This window comes from Aotus nancymaae, unplaced genomic scaffold (assembly GCF_030222135.1).
Source record: "Aotus nancymaae isolate 86718 unplaced genomic scaffold, 86718_ANA_hifiasm-v0.15.2.pri h1tg000062l, whole genome shotgun sequence".
Lineage (NCBI taxonomy): Eukaryota > Metazoa > Chordata > Mammalia > Primates > Aotidae > Aotus > Aotus nancymaae.
In genome coordinates this window covers 40,646,968-40,663,488 of record NW_026988476.1, presented here as the reverse complement: position 1 = coordinate 40,663,488, position 16,521 = coordinate 40,646,968, and the positions used below count along the sequence as shown (strand labels likewise).

The 16,521-nt window shown below is 47.6% G+C and overlaps 1 protein-coding gene across 1 annotated transcript in view; it reads right to left on the bottom strand.

Moving 5' to 3' along the window:
- GLDN (gliomedin) overlaps window positions 1-16,521 on the bottom strand; it is a 61,247-nt gene that overhangs the window by 17,630 nt on the left and 27,096 nt on the right. The window contains exons 2-4 of the mRNA XM_012442295.3: window positions 13,975-14,026; window positions 8,067-8,084; window positions 7,640-7,747 (exon numbers count right to left, since the gene is read on the bottom strand). Coding sequence (XP_012297718.1) covers window positions 7,640-7,747; window positions 8,067-8,084; window positions 13,975-14,026 — 178 coding nt within the window. The remainder of the gene's footprint in view (window positions 1-7,639; window positions 7,748-8,066; window positions 8,085-13,974; window positions 14,027-16,521) is intronic.

Here is a 16,521-nt window from a genome sequence, read left to right as displayed (position 1 = left end):
GTGAACAAAAATCATTTGCTAGATTTCAACCAACCAATAGAAAACCTTTGTGAAAACCATGAAATTTAGCTACAGCTGGGAGTCAGAAGACCTGGGGTCCTCACCGCTACCAGTGGTAAGCGTGGGTGGCGGCTGCCCGTCCAGTGGAAGATGATGTGAAGAGGAGCAGGGGCCTCTCCATTGTCAGCACTGGCTCTGCTATGGGTTCAGTGGATTCAGTGGTCAAATCGTGCCTCTTTGAGGGGTCATCAGTGGTAATGCCTTCCTCACAACAGCACCAGAAATCCATTGCACTGGCTCCCCCCAGCCTCAGTCATCAGGCCATTTGGCTGGAAAATGGTTCACTCACTTGAAAGGAGCCCTTCTGCCAGGCCCTCTGTGTGAGAAGACGTTCTTTTGTCAGTTTTAAACAGGCAATTTGGCACTTTATCTAAAGGAGACAAAAGATGAGGGCATTGCCATAGAGTCCAGCCCGCACAATGCACCAAGTGTAACTGACACCTTCGAAAGGTCTCACATGGCCCAGATTTAGCAGTGCTCAGGGAAATGGTATCTGCTGGTTACCGCAGGGATATCTTTTTCAGGCATTTATTATAGTCACAAACAGCCTTCTGCATCATCTGATTTCTACTTCCTTTCTTTTATTCCTTCCTCTTGTCTTTTCTTTCTCAGAAAGGTCATATGTGAAATAGGGAAACGTGCTTGCTGTCGGGCAGCTGTTGTAATGCAGCCCCCACAGGGGCAGGTATTTAAAGCTATTCAAGGCCTTTGTTTAAGGCTGTATTTTGACTCTAGTTGGGGAAGGCATGATCATTGTTCTTTCATTAAGAGAGTGTTGGGGGACATTTTATCTGCACAGAGTTTGCCTTTGCCCTCTTGTCCACCATGGCACTGACAAAGCATCCCCTCGTCTTTGTTGGTTAAATCTCCCTGGCTGTGCTTTGGCTGTGGTATGTCAGAAGTGAAATACACCTAATCGTGATTCACCATCAGGAACCTATGTGTGGCATTTTCCACCCTGCCCTGGCCCAGCGAAGGTCAGGGATGCTGGCTGTGCACAGTGGCAGCTAAGACATGATGTGATCTGGACCCCTGGCTGGCTTTGAGTCAGCACTTTCTGCCAGAGAAGGAAGGCCCAACTCTGCCTGCCTAACTTATGCTACGAGTGGCTCGCTGGCATTTCTTTTCCCTGGTGTCGCCCACTCAAAACAAACAGTTTCATTAGCATTTGAGTTTGGAGTTGTGTGATATATCTGGGCTGAGGTCGACTCTCATCTTCACAGTAGGGGGTGAGGGAGGAGGTTTTATTTTCAGCAGTATCATCTGTTGCTGACTAAGACGGGGGAAAGGGGGCTGGAGGGTGTCACACAAAACCCAGTCCTGAGACATGAACAAGGAGGAGGGCTTTCATTTCTGTTTTTATAAGAATTTGATTTTTAGAGACGACTCTGCAGCACTAACTCGTAAGTGAGAAAATGAGAGGCAGATGGAAGGAAAGAAAATGCTTGATTTTGAGGCAGTGGCATGTCATACTTCATAGAAGACGCTGGCTGCACAGTTGACAACATTTAGGTCTCTTTCAGTTCTGACTCTTCTCTTCAAATCTAAGTGGGTGTTTCCAAATGAATACAGAACACTTCCAGTTAGGTTTCCTTTTGGTCTAAATAAAGTTTCTCCTTCCCCACTTTTGAAAACAACAACAACAATAATAATAGCTAACCCCAGTATAGCACTTACACTGTGTCACGTCCTCTTCTAAGCACTTTATATATATATACAAACTCATTTAATCTTCCTAATAACACTATGAGGTTAATGCTATCATTGTCCCCATCTTACAAATAAGGAAATTGTGGCACAAAGTGATGAAGTAACTTATCCAGGGGCATACCGCTGGTAAGCAGAAGAGCCGGGGCCCAAACCACCTGGCTCCGCTCTTCCACCATCATTCTTAGCTTTTCTAAGGTCAGAACCTGAGAAGCTTTGATGTGTCAATCTTCTAGAAGCCACTCTTAGCCTACAGAGCTTAAGCTCTGGCTTCATCAGGGTAGTCTTATAATGGCTCCTGGTTGCCTCCTGCATGGGTGGAGCTGAACCCCCTGACCTTACTTTGAAGGCCATTACCCCCTAGTCCTACCCTAACCTAGCCAGGGTCCCCGCTAGTACCCAGGGGTGGCCTCATAATCTGTGAGCCTAGGCCTTTCTGTTCTCTCCCCGCGGTTAATGCTGCAGTATCTTCCCTAAAAATCGAATTCTCAGAAAAAAAACAGAAATGCAAGCCCTCCTTCTTCTTTGAGTCTTGGGACTGGGTTTTGTGTGACACCCTCTGGCCCTCGTTTCCCCGCCTTTCCCACTGCTCCTCTACTTATGTCCAAGCTGCTGATCGCTCTTCTCTCTCGCGCTTTACACTTAGTTCTGTTTGCTCATCATCTGCACAGGGAAGTTTGGCTTTTTCCTCTGGCAGTATTGCCCACTATGGAGTATTAAGCAGTCTTCCAACCAGAATAAATAGTTACTGAGTACCTGCTGTTGCCCGGTATATCTTCTCTTTCAACTGGTTTGTGAGGAAGCCCTTGTATACAGACGCTATGTTCTATTCTCATTCGTGCGTTCATGCATGCATTCAGTCATTCATTCTTCACTCATCAATTATTTATTGAACCTTAGCTGGGCCCTAGCTAAGAGATGTGATGAAGAATAAAAGCTGTAAAACATAGTCCCTGCCTTCATAGACTAACACTATAGTAGAGTATTTAAAACCAGAAACCATATTAGAGTTGTTATAACCCAACCTCTTCTGGCTACAGATGAGGCGGTCAAGGCCTCATCTTGGAGTGACTTGCCCAGGGTCTCAGGGCCAGTAAGGGATCAAGGCAAGAGCTCCTAGAACTCTTTCCACTGTTCCCTTCTGCCTTGAAGGCAGGGAACGAGAGGGACGAAATCAACTGTCTCTGACTGGCAGGTTATTACTCATTGAACTGCATGTTCTCAACAATATCCCGCAGGCCTTTCTGAAGGGCTGGAACCCTCCCAATGCTCCCAGGAAGACTCAGCCTTGGAGCTCAGTTGGAGGGTGTCTGAAGCCCTGTATTCTCAATCATTAACTGCACCAGTGCCCAGGGCCCAGGCTTCCTTCCTATTTGCTCCTGCTCTTCAGCACTTCCAATAACCCTGCTCTCACAACAGGGCCCAAGCCCCTTGAGTATGGAAACTGACAGGTCACTCTGGTTAAGAGCAGGGATCCAGAAGTCAGAGAAACCTGGATTCAAGTCCTGCCTCCTCCACTTATTAGCTTTTGACATTAGACAATTTATATCCAATCATTCAACGATGAATTTACTGAGCTTCTTGACAGAGTGTTCCAGGCACCGAAGGTAGAAACTAGGCAAGACAGACACGCCCTGGCTCTCATGGGTCTCACATTCCACTTGGGGAGCCAGTCCATCAGGGCAACAGCAAATAATCACCACGGGGTGATTTCAGGGAGGGATCAAGATTTCAAAAGAGCAGAGGATGACAGAATAGGTGAGACAGGCTAGACACAGCGGCCAGGGATGATCTTGTATACGAGGTGACATCTGAGCTAAGACCTGCAGCCTGGGAAGACAGGGGAAGGCAGGGAGAGGGCATCAGGCAGTGGGCACAGGTCACTATGCCCTAGTCCCACCTCAATCTAGTCTGGGTCCCTAGTGGTTCATGTGCAAAGGCCCTGGGGCAAGGGAGGCTTGGCCTGTTTGAGGAGGAGAGAAGTATCTTCATCTGGAAAGAGCATGGCTAACAAAAGCATTTGTGACCTTGAGTTGTTTTGAGGACTAGATGAGCTGCATGTACTGAGGCCTCAGTGGAGTGTCTGGCAGTAAATGCTGGCTGTGTATTATGGTTCCAAACTTTGTTGCTAGGGGGCACATCCCACCCTAACTGGGTCCCTGACACTGTGGAACACAGGCCCTTTTTCCTTTTCTTGGAAATAACACTTGTTCCCTCTTTGTGGAATGTACTCCCACACCTCCCCTGCCTCACCCCTGCCAGCAAACTATGAATGATTCTTTAACTCTCAGTTTAAATGATGGCCCTTCCTTCTCTACAGTCACAGCATTGGCCTGGCAGGTTGCATACCCACGTGAGGACCTGCAGTGCCTTCCTGGGAGCTGGCTGCTTATCCAAAAGCTCTGAAAGGGCCTGGCACCAGCCTCCAACCTCACCTGGCTGTGTGGTCCTACCCTTCTGTGTGTGCCAGCCCTCCCTTCAAGTCTGGCCAAGCTGTTACCTCCCTCTCTATCACGGTACCTCGGAGCACCTCGTTCTTCTCTTCAAACACACATCTCGTGTTGAGATGGTAGGTGGATGTGACTGTTGTCTGCTGATAACTATTTATCGATGAATGTCCCCACCCTCTCCTGGTGCTCCTCTCGCTGCTCAGGCCCCACCTCAGTCTCCTTTGCCGACTCATCCCCTTCTACTTGGTCACATTGAGGTTGGAGCTTCTCAGGGCTGAAGCCCAGCCCCTCCTCTCCTGACAGGCTCTCTCCCTAAGTGACCTCACCCCTGCTCACATGCCCAGATGCCTCGAAGATGCCCTAGTATATACCTCTCACCCCAGGCCTCCTCTGACTGCACATCTGTTTTCCAAGGCCACCTCCCCACCTCCTCCTGGATACCTCAGGGCATCTCAAACTCAGCACATCCCACGCAGTCCACGATTGTCCCTTTAGATCTGAGTTGAGTGCGGGGCTCCCCAGTTCAGGCAGGAGCAGCTCATTCATCCATTCAGTCAAGCAGGACGGCAACCTCAGAGTCACTCTTGATGCCTCCCTGACCCCCTGACTCCCATATCCACCATCCACCGGGAACTGCTGGCTTCACTCCTAAATATCACTTACCCCTATGGGTCTTTCTGCCCCCGCTCACTGTCCTCCGCCTACGGAGGCCGTCTCCCTGCCTCCACCCTGGCTCCCTCACCTGCCCGTTCCAGCGTGCTCTCCACGCAGCAGCCACAGTGGTATTTAGAGAGGCAGATCTGATTCCATCACTCTCTCCCACATGACAATTCTCTGGGGCTTCTCATGGCCCTCAGGAGGAAGCCTGGTTTCCCTCGGTGGCCCTGCTGCCTCTGGTCCCTCCTCCCTATCTGTTCTTAGCAAGTGCAGGGTAGGAAGGGAATCTGTCCCAGGGCTCAGGAGTGGGTGGAGGAGGGAAAGTGCATCCTCAGGGCCTTGGCAGGGTGAACAGGGCAGTGTGGCTCCTGCTCTGCAGCCTGAGCTGGCCCATGACTGAGCGATCCCATAGAGCTGGGCTCTTCAGATAACCTTTGGTGGCTAGTCTCCCACTTCCCTGGCCTGGGACAAGGACTCCCTGTGGGGGCCTCAGACACTCAACTTTTACCCTTAGTATGAGTGGAGGCTTCTCAGTTAACGCTGCTGACCCCTAGAGGCCTCACTGTCTGGGAGTTTGCTGCAGAGAAGGGTCTGTGTTGTTGCTGCAGTTCCTATGGGACCTCACAGAAACCAAGCATTGGGGTCACCCTCTAGTGACAAACAGAATCCAACACCTTCTCCCTCCTCTGCTGCTATCCTCTGTTCCAGCCTCTTCCCTGTCCTCCTGTGTCCTCTCAGCACAGCTGCTGGGCCGTCCTCTCACCCATACGCCAGGCACAGCACTGCTCCGCTTCACAGCCTCCCCGTTTTCCTCCGAGTACAAACCACAGTTCTTAAAATGCCCAAGGCCGACCTGATTTGGCCTAGTTACCTCTCTGATCTCAACTAGACTAGGTTAACCACTCAGCCTCTCTGTAGGTATCCTGGTGACTTACACGCTCTGCCAGAGCCCTCTGTCCCAGAAACCCTGAGACCCTCTCTCAGCTCCTCCAGGTATTTGCTCGAAGTTCCCTTCTCAGGAAGGTCTTACGTGGCCTCTCAATCTAAATGTACCACCCCCAACTCCACATAAACTTCCTACCCCTTTCTATGGTATGTTTTCTCCTGAGCATTTCTCACCATGGAACAGGCCATATATTCTGTTTATTTATCTTATTTACTATTCACCTCTCCCAGCTAGAATGTAAGCCTCATGGAGGTGGCGGGGCGGGGGGCGCTTATATCTGAGTCTCCGGCATCTAGAATGGTACCTGCCACATAAATACGTGCTTCATAAACAAACGCAGTTTTTCTTTTCTGCACTCCCTGGGTTGCGGGCTGCATGCTAAGCGCATCCTCAAGGCCAGGATCTGTCTCAAGTCTTTTTGAAAACCACTCCTTTCCTACATGCCCTCCTGCCCCTGAGCCTGCCCTCATCATGCCCATTGCTGAGGCCTCAGGACTGAATCACATTTTTGGAGTCTTCCCAGGATAAGCCGATCGTCATGTTATTCTACAGCAATGGTCGTGTATAATTATAATCATTATCCTATATGAACAATCCACTGCTGCTCTGTAATTCCAATGGTAATTGCTGGCCTTCTGAGGACTGAGCTGGCTTGGACGGTGTGTGCCCATTTTCTCTGAAGCTACCCTCTGGAACACAAGCAGGTAGGCACTGCCAAGTGGCAGAGGGGCTCAACAATTTTTCCCTCTCCACTGGCCCTTACTTCAATTGTTAATGAGAATAAGAGTGGAGGTCACCAAAGGAGTAATGCTGTCTGGAAGAATTTTCTACCATTTCTTCTAGTCTAGGGCCAGTCCAAGTGAGTTCGGGTAGCAGAGCCAAAAGGTTGAAAATGAGACAGTGCAGTGGAGTCTCTGGCTGAAAACAACCTCTCTCTGCCGTCAGCAGTGGCCTTGATAGATGGCTGAGAGCCAGGCCTTTGTGGGAGTCTCCTGAGTAGTTTCTTACCCTCTGTCTTTGAGCCCCCACCATGGCATGTGCCAGCTTTCTTCAGGTGAATCTGCCTGGGCCCTGGCTCCCTGGGACTGCTGCTCAGAGCCCTTCAGAATCTTCCCCTTCTGTGCTCCAGCCTCCTGCCTGGCCCTGCACCAGCCCCTGCTTCTCGCTTTTCCCCGGGCACATCTGACATGTTGGTGCTTCTGGGCCTTTGCTCCAGTGGTGGCACGGCCCTGCACATAATAGGGCAAAGGAATCTCCCCTGAGATGCCAGCCATGTCTTTGTAGTTATCCTGTAGACCCTGAAGAGGGGACCCCATGACCTGAGTGCTGGCCTCAGAGGGGCCGGGATGCTGCCTTTCCACTAAAGCAGTTTGAGCTATTCCTCTAGCCAAGAAAAGCCTTACCAGGGGCCAACATCAGTCCATTGATTTTTCAACCAAACACAGATTTGCTGGGCAGGAGGAGGCAATAGAAGGCAAGGCAAGAGCTGAGCCTTGAAAGAGAATGCACCAGCACCAGCTGTCACACGGACCACGGAGCGTCCCTCCCACTGCTCCCTCCACCTCCCATCTGCAGCAGAAGGGTGGGAGTCAGTTCCCAGGAGCTGGCTTCTCCAGTCTGAAATAAACAGTTGCCAAGGTGGGACCAAGAAGTATACACTTGGCGTCCCAGAACACAATGGCTTCTAGGTAAGAGTTAAACCGGCCTTTTGTGCAGAGGTGAAACACCTTACCTCTGCTGCACACAGCTTTAGTCATCCAAAAATGCAATCATGGAGGTAAACAACAGGAAAATTAATTAGAACAGTTGCCCAAAATACCCATTTTTCCTCTTTTCCCATTTGCTCCTTTTTCTCCTTTTGGGCCCTGAGGACCAGGCTGTCCATCCGATCCATTGTGTCCTGGCAACCCGCCAGCTCCTGGAGGTCCTGCATCAAAACACGGAAACAGGGACATTAAAAAAAAATCTTCATTGAAGTTACTGTGATTTCCTCTACCAGTGAAACTGAGCAGGCATCAATGCCTTTTCCACATCCTCTCCCACTTCTTCCCTTCCTTCTCTGGCTGAAGCAGTGCCAAGAAGGGGATGGTGACGGCAGAGCCTCAGGTGAGGGGCGCCAAGAAGGAGACACACAGCCAGGACCGCCTCAGGCTCTCACCCTCCCCACATCTGTCCCGGCAGAGAGATCCCAGGGCTTTGGCCACCCACAGCCACCCCGTGAACTAGAAAAGTCCATAGGCTCTTACCTGCTGGTCCAGGAGGTCCTATAACAGAAAAAAAATTTAGATGAGAAACCACGGGTGGAAGAAAGAGAAACCAGCATTGAACTCAGAAAACAAAAAGCACCCTCCCACCTTTGAGTCTCCTAATCATCTACTGACCCTAAGGAACAGATTCCACACCTTCTATTTAGAATTCATTATATTTGGCCAAAAGGTCCTTTAAAATAATTCAACAAAGACCCATTTGCCAATCAAACCACCTTTGCTTAAGTTTCAATGAACCAAGATTAATTTCTGAGCTGGCCTCACTGTAGATTCACAAATTAGTCATCTCTCAAGCTGTCAGCCTCATAAACGGAGGGCCAGTAACAATGCTGGTGGGCACGAGTGCAGCCCTAGCACAGGGGGTTAGCGAATGATGGTGCTGTCATTGTGGGACTGAGATTTGGCTGTCCCAAGAGTCGCTCCAAGTGCTCTCATGTGGCTGCCTTGTCTCATCTGAGCCACTGGAGGGAGTTGGAAGTGGAAGCTGACTGGCTAGATTTCTCTTTTGTTACATGATATAGCTTGAGAAAAATTGAGAGCATAGATCAGGTAACAAACACCTTTCTTAGTGTGTATATACCCAAGAATCTAAGGGATTCAGATGAATCCAAATTGATTTTGCTCCCACAAATAGGAGTGTCTTATTGTCAACTATTCTGAGTACTCAGACAAGCTAATGAGGTTGTAACTTGAGCAGTTGATTTCCTATTCTTTCTTTCTTTCTTTCTTCTTTCTCTCTATCTCCTCTTTTTTTTAAGATAGAGCCTCGCTCTGTCACCAGGCTGGAGTGCAGTGGCATGGTCTCGGCTCACTGCAACCTCCGCCTCCCAGGTTCAAGCAATCCTCCTGCCTCAGCCTCCTGAGTACCTGGGACTACAGGTGCATGCCACCATGCCCAGCTAATGTTTGCATTTTTAGTAGAGACAGGGTTTCACCATGTTGGCCAGGATGGTCTCGATCTCTTGACCTCATGATCTGCCTGCCTCGGCCTCCCAAACTGCTGGGATTACAGGCATGAGCCACCGCACCTGGCCCTTTTTTGTTTCTTTAGACCACATATAATGATTTACCAATATTGGCATGGCAAGGTCTTTCCATAAATCTAAGCTTGTGACCAATCACAAAACAAGCATTAACTAAGCACTTACTATGTGCATCAAACTCCACCAAGAAATCTTCGTCCCTGTATCTGTCATGGTCACAGTCTATGTGGGGATGGTGGACTCTTTGAAATCATAATGTAGTATGAGAGAGCTACAGTGAAGTGTCCATTCCCATATCCCTGACAAGGGGTACTGGGGAAGTGTGGGCACTCAGTGGTTTGAGAAGGATCCTGGAGCCATGACATTGAAGAAATTGGGCTTAATGAGATCTGGCCTCTATGCATGGGCCACGAAGAGTAAAGGTACAGAGGTGGGGACTTAAAAGATTCAGGGTGGGAGGAAGTGAGAGGACTGGCCCAGCTGGAGTGTGGAGAGACGAGGCTGAAGAAGGACCTGGGTATGGTGGGTGGCAGAAGCACTTGACTGCCAAGCCAAGAGGTGTAGATGGTATCTGTGAGGCAGGAGGGAGCCATGGAAGGTTCTTAGGCAGGGGGATGATGCTGTGAAAGCAATGTGGGTTTGCCAGCCTCTTTCTAGCTGGAAGATGGATAGAACTAGGTGCAACAAGACGAGAGAAACAGTGACAAAGAGACAGGAACAAAGACATGGAGGATGGCTATTGCAGAAAAAAAAAACCCAGGGAATCCTTGTAGTGAAAATCAGTGACAAGATTGTGAATAAATGTGCTGACTGTGATGTTGTAGAGAAAGCTAGAAATTCAGGAGGTATTTCAGCAGAATGAGCAGGAATCTATGTCTGATTGGGTAGGAGGCAAAGGAGTAAGCGTTTCAGATAGCAGGGGGCCTGCGATACAGATGGATAGAGTCTATGTTGACATATTCCTGGGAGAAATAGGTGTTTGAGGGTATGCTTTCAATACATAACAGTCCTACTCTGGGCAAAAATGGTCAGTACAACCTGCGTCTCCATGACTTTACCACCAGATGGCGCACACGTACTGGGAAGGGGGTGATGAGTCAGAGGGAATCAATTAATCATCGTTCCCGACGACAGAGGGAGCCATATTCGGATATACAGATTGGTAGAAGGATGCTTTGACTGTAAGACGGTCGACTTGCCTGTACACAGTAGGTTTCAAGATTTCCCAGGACAGTCTGATAACCATGTCCGTGCATCGGGACTGTTGGTGAGAGCTCCCGGCTGAAGCTTGTATATTCAGGACACGTTAGCGTGGCCAAGGGTCTTACTATGGTCAAGTGCTTAGATTAGGGTTTTCTGCAAGAACTCCACTAACGCCCTAAGGATTGTGTTCCTCTCATATGAATCCAGAGAATTGTCTGCAATGCCTATTAAAATGAAGATACCCAGGCCCTATCTGGAGTTCCTAATTCAGTTTGGATTTAGAGTAAAGCCCAAGAATCTGCATTTTTACCAAGCATCATAGGTGGCTGGGATGCAGATGGTCATGGGCCCTCTGATGTGGTATGAAAATTTTCTGGGAAAAGAATCAGTCACCATCAGCAGACCCTTAGAGGGGTTCTTGACCCTAAAAAGGTTCAGAGCTACTAGTCTTAAGGCAAAAGTAAAAAGTCTGGGCTAGAATTGGTAATGGAAGAGGGGGAGGGCCACGCCCCACCTGGAGAGGCAAGTGAGAGAAGAGGCACCAGGAAAGAGAGATCATCAGAAGACACGTGGAGGAGGAAATCCAGGAGGTCTAATGCCCCAAAGCTAGAGGAGGAGAGAATTTCAGAAGAGAAAGGAAAACAGCCCCAGGCAGACATAAAACATGCTGAGGCATAGGGAGCTGTGGTGATGGCGGGATGCCCTCTTGTCCTCTCAGAATGCCAGCCCAGCTCTCCAGGGGCCCCAACATCCGGAAGAGCCCCCAGATGGGTCAAATAATGTCAAATGTCATGATATGTGCCAACTGAGTGTTTAGAAAACTTTTTCAACTCTTGACCCTTCTCTTTCTTGAATGCCACATCCTCAAGGAATATGTGCAGACATCCACGTTCATGCTAGCAGCGCATGCAGGGCTGGTGCCCTGGGCCTGCCACCCATGCGGGTGCATAGGGTTTCACCTCACAAGGGGGCTTCAGGTGTGGGCTTAATGCTCTGCGGTCGCCATTTAGAAATTCCCAGTGATCTTGGCTTTGAATTTGTGTTTTGTAAATGAAGTCCAATGGGTCAATAAAGTAGGCACAGAGGGCTTGGTGGAGTCCCACTCCCACCACCTTCCTAGGACAGGTTGCCTGTCATCTGTTCCCTTGCCCCGTGATGTGTCCTCTGTACTCCTTGCCCTGTCAGTAACTTCTGCCACCTTCCACCCTGGTAGGGACCCAGGCACAAGTGCAGGAAAGGTGGGGCTGAGTGGTGCCTTGCATGCCTGAGTCACAGGGCAGGACCCCTGGTTCCTGTGAGGGTCTGTACTTTCCCAATAAGTATTCCATGCTTTGGGGAGTATGACATTAGGTAGCAGATAAAAACTCACACCAAAAGAGGTCAAGACTGTGGAAGAAAGAAAGAAGCCTTTTTTTCTGCTTCTTTTGCACAAGAAACCCTGCATTTTCATTTTTCACTGGGCCCTGCAAATTATGTAGCTCACGGTAACTGTACCCATCCCACACTTCTAACCAGAATTGATTAAAACTGGGTGGATGCTTGGTAAGAGCTGAGCCACTTAGATATTTTTTTTCCTTGAAATCTACAATTGGCCACGTGCCCCTAGTTATGTAAACTTGAGGTATGTGATGGCCATGAACACTAAAAACAAGTCAGTCTGCAGAGAGAAGTGTCAGTTCCAGTCAATTTGTGCTGGCTTTCTGGAACAGCAGAAAAAAATGCTACGAGGCTGTGCTCAGCGTCATTAACCCATGATTGATATTTGCCTAGGTATAGAATGAGGGAGTAGTGACAAGTATCATAACTGGGTTAGGCTCACTTGGCAGCAAGGAAAATGTGTAGTGCTTCTGCCCCCGTAAGCAGTTCAGTAACGTGATGATTCCCAACAAATCCACATGAAGAGGATGCAGTGAGTGAAGAATCACTCAAGAACATGGCTTCTTCAAGACACCTGCTCTCCCAGAAGATATGCTGCTGGGTTCCCAAGGAAATGTGGGCTCCTGAGTAAGATGTATTCAGAAAAACATGTGGTGTTTGACAGACTCCGTACTAGCAAAAATAACTAATTACTTAAGCTAGGGGATTAGGCTCACAATCCAACTGAGATGTTAAAGGTTGCACAGAATGGCATAGCATCTGTCCTGACTGCCAGAGCAGTGATAGCTGGATGAGGAAGAGGAATGGGAGCAGGGTTGCCTGGTCACAGCTGGACTAGCCTCAGGTTATGAGTGCCTGCTTTTTCAAAGATGAATCCAGTGGAAAGCTAAATCTCGTTCCTGGTCCCCAAGCCCAGGTTCTGCTCTGGCACATCTTCCTGCCAGGCATCCTCTTAGGGCTCAGAACCAATGCTCTCTGTCCACCCACTGGAGCTACCCAGTTCATTCCTGGGTCCTGTCACTCACCCTCCTGCCAACTACCCTGTCCCCAGTCCAGGCCTTGTGGTTCATCCCAAAGCATCCTCTCGCTTTGCAACTTGTATTTTTCACATCTACTTTTAATTGAAGAACTTTCTGTGTGAAAGAGGGCCCAATTTCAGTCTGGCGTGAAAGGAGAAGGTGCTGTCTTTTGAAAAGCATTTGGAAGTGCTAAAGTAAAACCTACTCAACCCACTTCTAACGCGGGTGTCTTCCCCCACCTCCCTGCCGATCTCTCCTAAGTGATCTCAATAGCTCCGTCCCGTGCATTCACTGTACAGCCTGGCTATCAGGTCTGTCACTATAAAAATAAAATGAAAAAGGAAGATGCTTTTCCTCTGCCTCTCAACAGGCTTTTGTGCCTGTAATTCCATCCTTCCATTTCTCTAGCACTCATTACTGTCACATGTAACTCTGAAAAGGGACTTCCAGAGATGGAAGAAAGATGCTTAAGCTACAAGAGTTTCAGAATAAAGGACCAAGCTGTTCTGAAGATCTTTAATTTCCAGCGAGGGCTGAAATATGACTTGAGTTATTCAATCAGCATTTCCCAAGAAGCCACAGGATTATAGTTTTTCTCTCGGAGGCCAAACTAACTGAATGTGAGTCAGACTTGGATTTGGGGTTCCTGAGGGGAGCTTCTTTCTTACCATCTCACCTCTGTTCACACACTCACATGACCACAGCAAACTCACATTGCACTCCGAATGCAAGGCAGGTAATGAGAAGGAGGTGAGGGAAATATTGCTGAAAAGGGCTAGGCTTCCTACAACCTGATACAAACTGTGCAGGGTTTGTCAACCCTAGCCTGGCCTCCCCAGGGACTGGGACCATCAACTGAGAGGTCCAGCAAAAGCTTCAGGTAGCTTCAAGGTCTCATGGTAATGTTTTAAAGTCAGAGCGGGTGGTTCTAGCACTCTGCAACAACACCTGTACTTCTGATAACAGAACTCTATTAATTAGCAAGGTCTTTTCCCTTCCTCCCCCCGCTCTCTTAAAAACTAGTGGGAATAAGAAAAACATCTCTGGCTCTGGTTCAAGGTACCACATGTTTCTAATTACCCAAGTCCTTGTTATTTTCCATGGCTCTATTTCTATGGCAATACTGAAAATACTGTTTTTCATAATCATATTACAATGGGTTTTCGGCTCATTAAAAACATCTGGTGAAAGTAAACCAACATGTATTTTTATAACGTCACGTGTTCCTAGGTGTTCATTCTGCCACGGGCCTCCGGCGGCACACGTGCTCGTTGCGTGAGCGGCTCTGCTGAGCAGCCGGCCTACCTGTGAGGCAGATGCCCTTGGTGCTGTTGCACAAGTCCACCATCACTCGGATCTGCAGGGGAGAGAGGGTCATCAGAGCGGACAGTAGGCAGCAGGCCCTGGGCTCACCCTTTCTTCACATGAGCAGAAAGCAATCATAGATAGTCACCAAGTAGCTTCAGGAGAACACGCAGTTCAAGGAAAATGCAGTGATGTCCCACATCGTGACAATGCAGTCAACCATAGATCATACACAAGGGTGATTTCGTAAGATTACAGTGGAGCTGAAAACCTCACTTGTGCAGTCATGAGAGAACGTCTTGGTGCAATGCATGACTTTGTGTTTGTGGTGATGCTGGTATAAACAAACCTACCACACTGCAGAGTGTAGAAAGCATAGCACGTATAATTACGTATGGCACATCATACTTGATAACAAATGACTATTACTGCTTTATGCACTTACTATATTATACTTTAAAAAGTCTTTTTAAAAAGGTTCCAGCTGACATCTTGACTTTACCATATTTTGTATTGTTATTTTAGAGTGTACTCCTACTTAGAAGAAAAAAGTTAACCGTAAAACAGCCTCAGGCAGGTCTTCAGGAGGTATGCCAGAAGAAGGCACTGTTAACATAGGAGATGACAGCTCTGTCCATGTTACTGCCCCTGGAGACCCTCCAGTGGGACAGGATGTGGAGGTGGGATACAGTGATACAGACGAGCCTGACCCTGTGTAGGCCTACGCTAATGTGTGAGTTTGTGTCTTCATTTTTAACAAAAAAAGCTTAAAAAGTAAAAACAAACAAAAAGCACCAAACTTTAGAAATAGAAGAAAGCTGACGCCATAAGGATATAAAGCATTTTTGTAGATCCATACAATGTGTTTGTGTTTTAAGTGTTATTATGAGTCAAAAAGTGAAAAGAAATTTAAATTTCATAAAGTGAACAAGTCACACTAAGCCAAGGTTAATTTATAAAGAAAATATTTTAAAATAAAGTTGCGTAAGTGTACAGCGTTGATAGAGAATACCATGGGGTACAGTCACGTCCTGGGCCTTCACATTCACTCACCACTCACTCACTCACTGACTCTCCCAGAGCAACCCCAGTCCTGTAAGCTCCGTTCCTGGTAAGTGTTCTATACAGGTGAGCCATTTTAAATCTTTCATACTACTGTTTTACTGTACCTTTTCTATGCTTAGATACACAAATATTTACCATTGTGTTACCGTTGCCTACAGCATTCTGTACTCTAACACGTTGTATAGGTGTGTAGTCAAGAGCGACAGGCTCCCTCAGAGAGCCGAGGTGCGTGGTGGGCTATAGCATCTAGTTTCGTGCAGGTCCACGCCATAATGTTTGCACAACAAAATTGCCTAATGATACATTTCTTAGAATGTATCCCTGTCATTACATGACATATGACTGTAGTTAACATAAAGCTTAAAAGAAACCCTTAAAAGATGTAAGAATATTTGCTGTCAGCAGCTTGTCTCTCAACATTATCAACAGAAATTCCTTGAATTTCTGTGGAATTCTGGCAGATGATGATGAGGGAATTGCCAAATCCAACTTCCACCACTGTAATGAGTCAGCCCCCACAGCATCTGAAGGGCTTGATCTGTGGGCCTGAATAGAAGGGGTAGTAAGCCTAGTGGTGGGATGAGCACAGATGAGGTACTTAGCCTCTCGGAACTCTGGTCTCCTCCTTTGAATAATACAAGCACCTGGCCTTGAGGATTGTACCTGCTCAGTACCTGGGATATGGAAACTGCCCCTGGGTGGCAGTGATTCTCATGTCATGTGGACACTCCCCACTGGATGACCACCTGTGGTAGATGGTCACTGCAGCATGCCATTAGTCTGATGTTTTGAAAACCAGTGGAAAACAGCCGGCTGCCCCACACCCACTGTATATCTCTTCCCATTTTCCACACTGCTCCAATGAGCTTCAGAAAAAACAAATCTGATCGGGCTAAATTCTTAGGCTGATACTGAAAGATCGCTAAGATAAATGAAAAAATGCAAATGTAGAACAGCACATATAACATACTTTTGTTTATGTAAAACAGTGGTGCACACAGAAATGCTTCTATATGCTTCTCTCTTGCTGCTTTTAAGATACTCTCTGTCTTTCCAGAATATTTCTGGAGATAGATCTAGGAAACCTCAAGTGAGGGGAAAATGGAGGGCCAGGGTGGAAGGGACCTGTACTAAACATGATACACCTTTGTCTTTTCCAAAATTTCACTGATTACTCTTTCCATTAAACTATTTTTCAAAATACCATGTTTTGATGTGAAGGGAAAATGATTTTGTCTTAAATCTAGATTTATTCTGTTTGTTAGGAGATCCAGAAGAAAGCTCATACTGTATTTACTTTTTGTCAGGTATGTCAACCGCTATTTATTGACTGCTTTAGAAACTTATCGTGAAATATATCATACATATCACACATAAAGAAAATGTGGGCCTGGTGTGGTGGATCATGTCTGTAACCCCCATGCTTGGTAGGCCAAGTGGAAAGATTGATTTGAGTTCAACCAGCCTGGGCAACATAGTAAG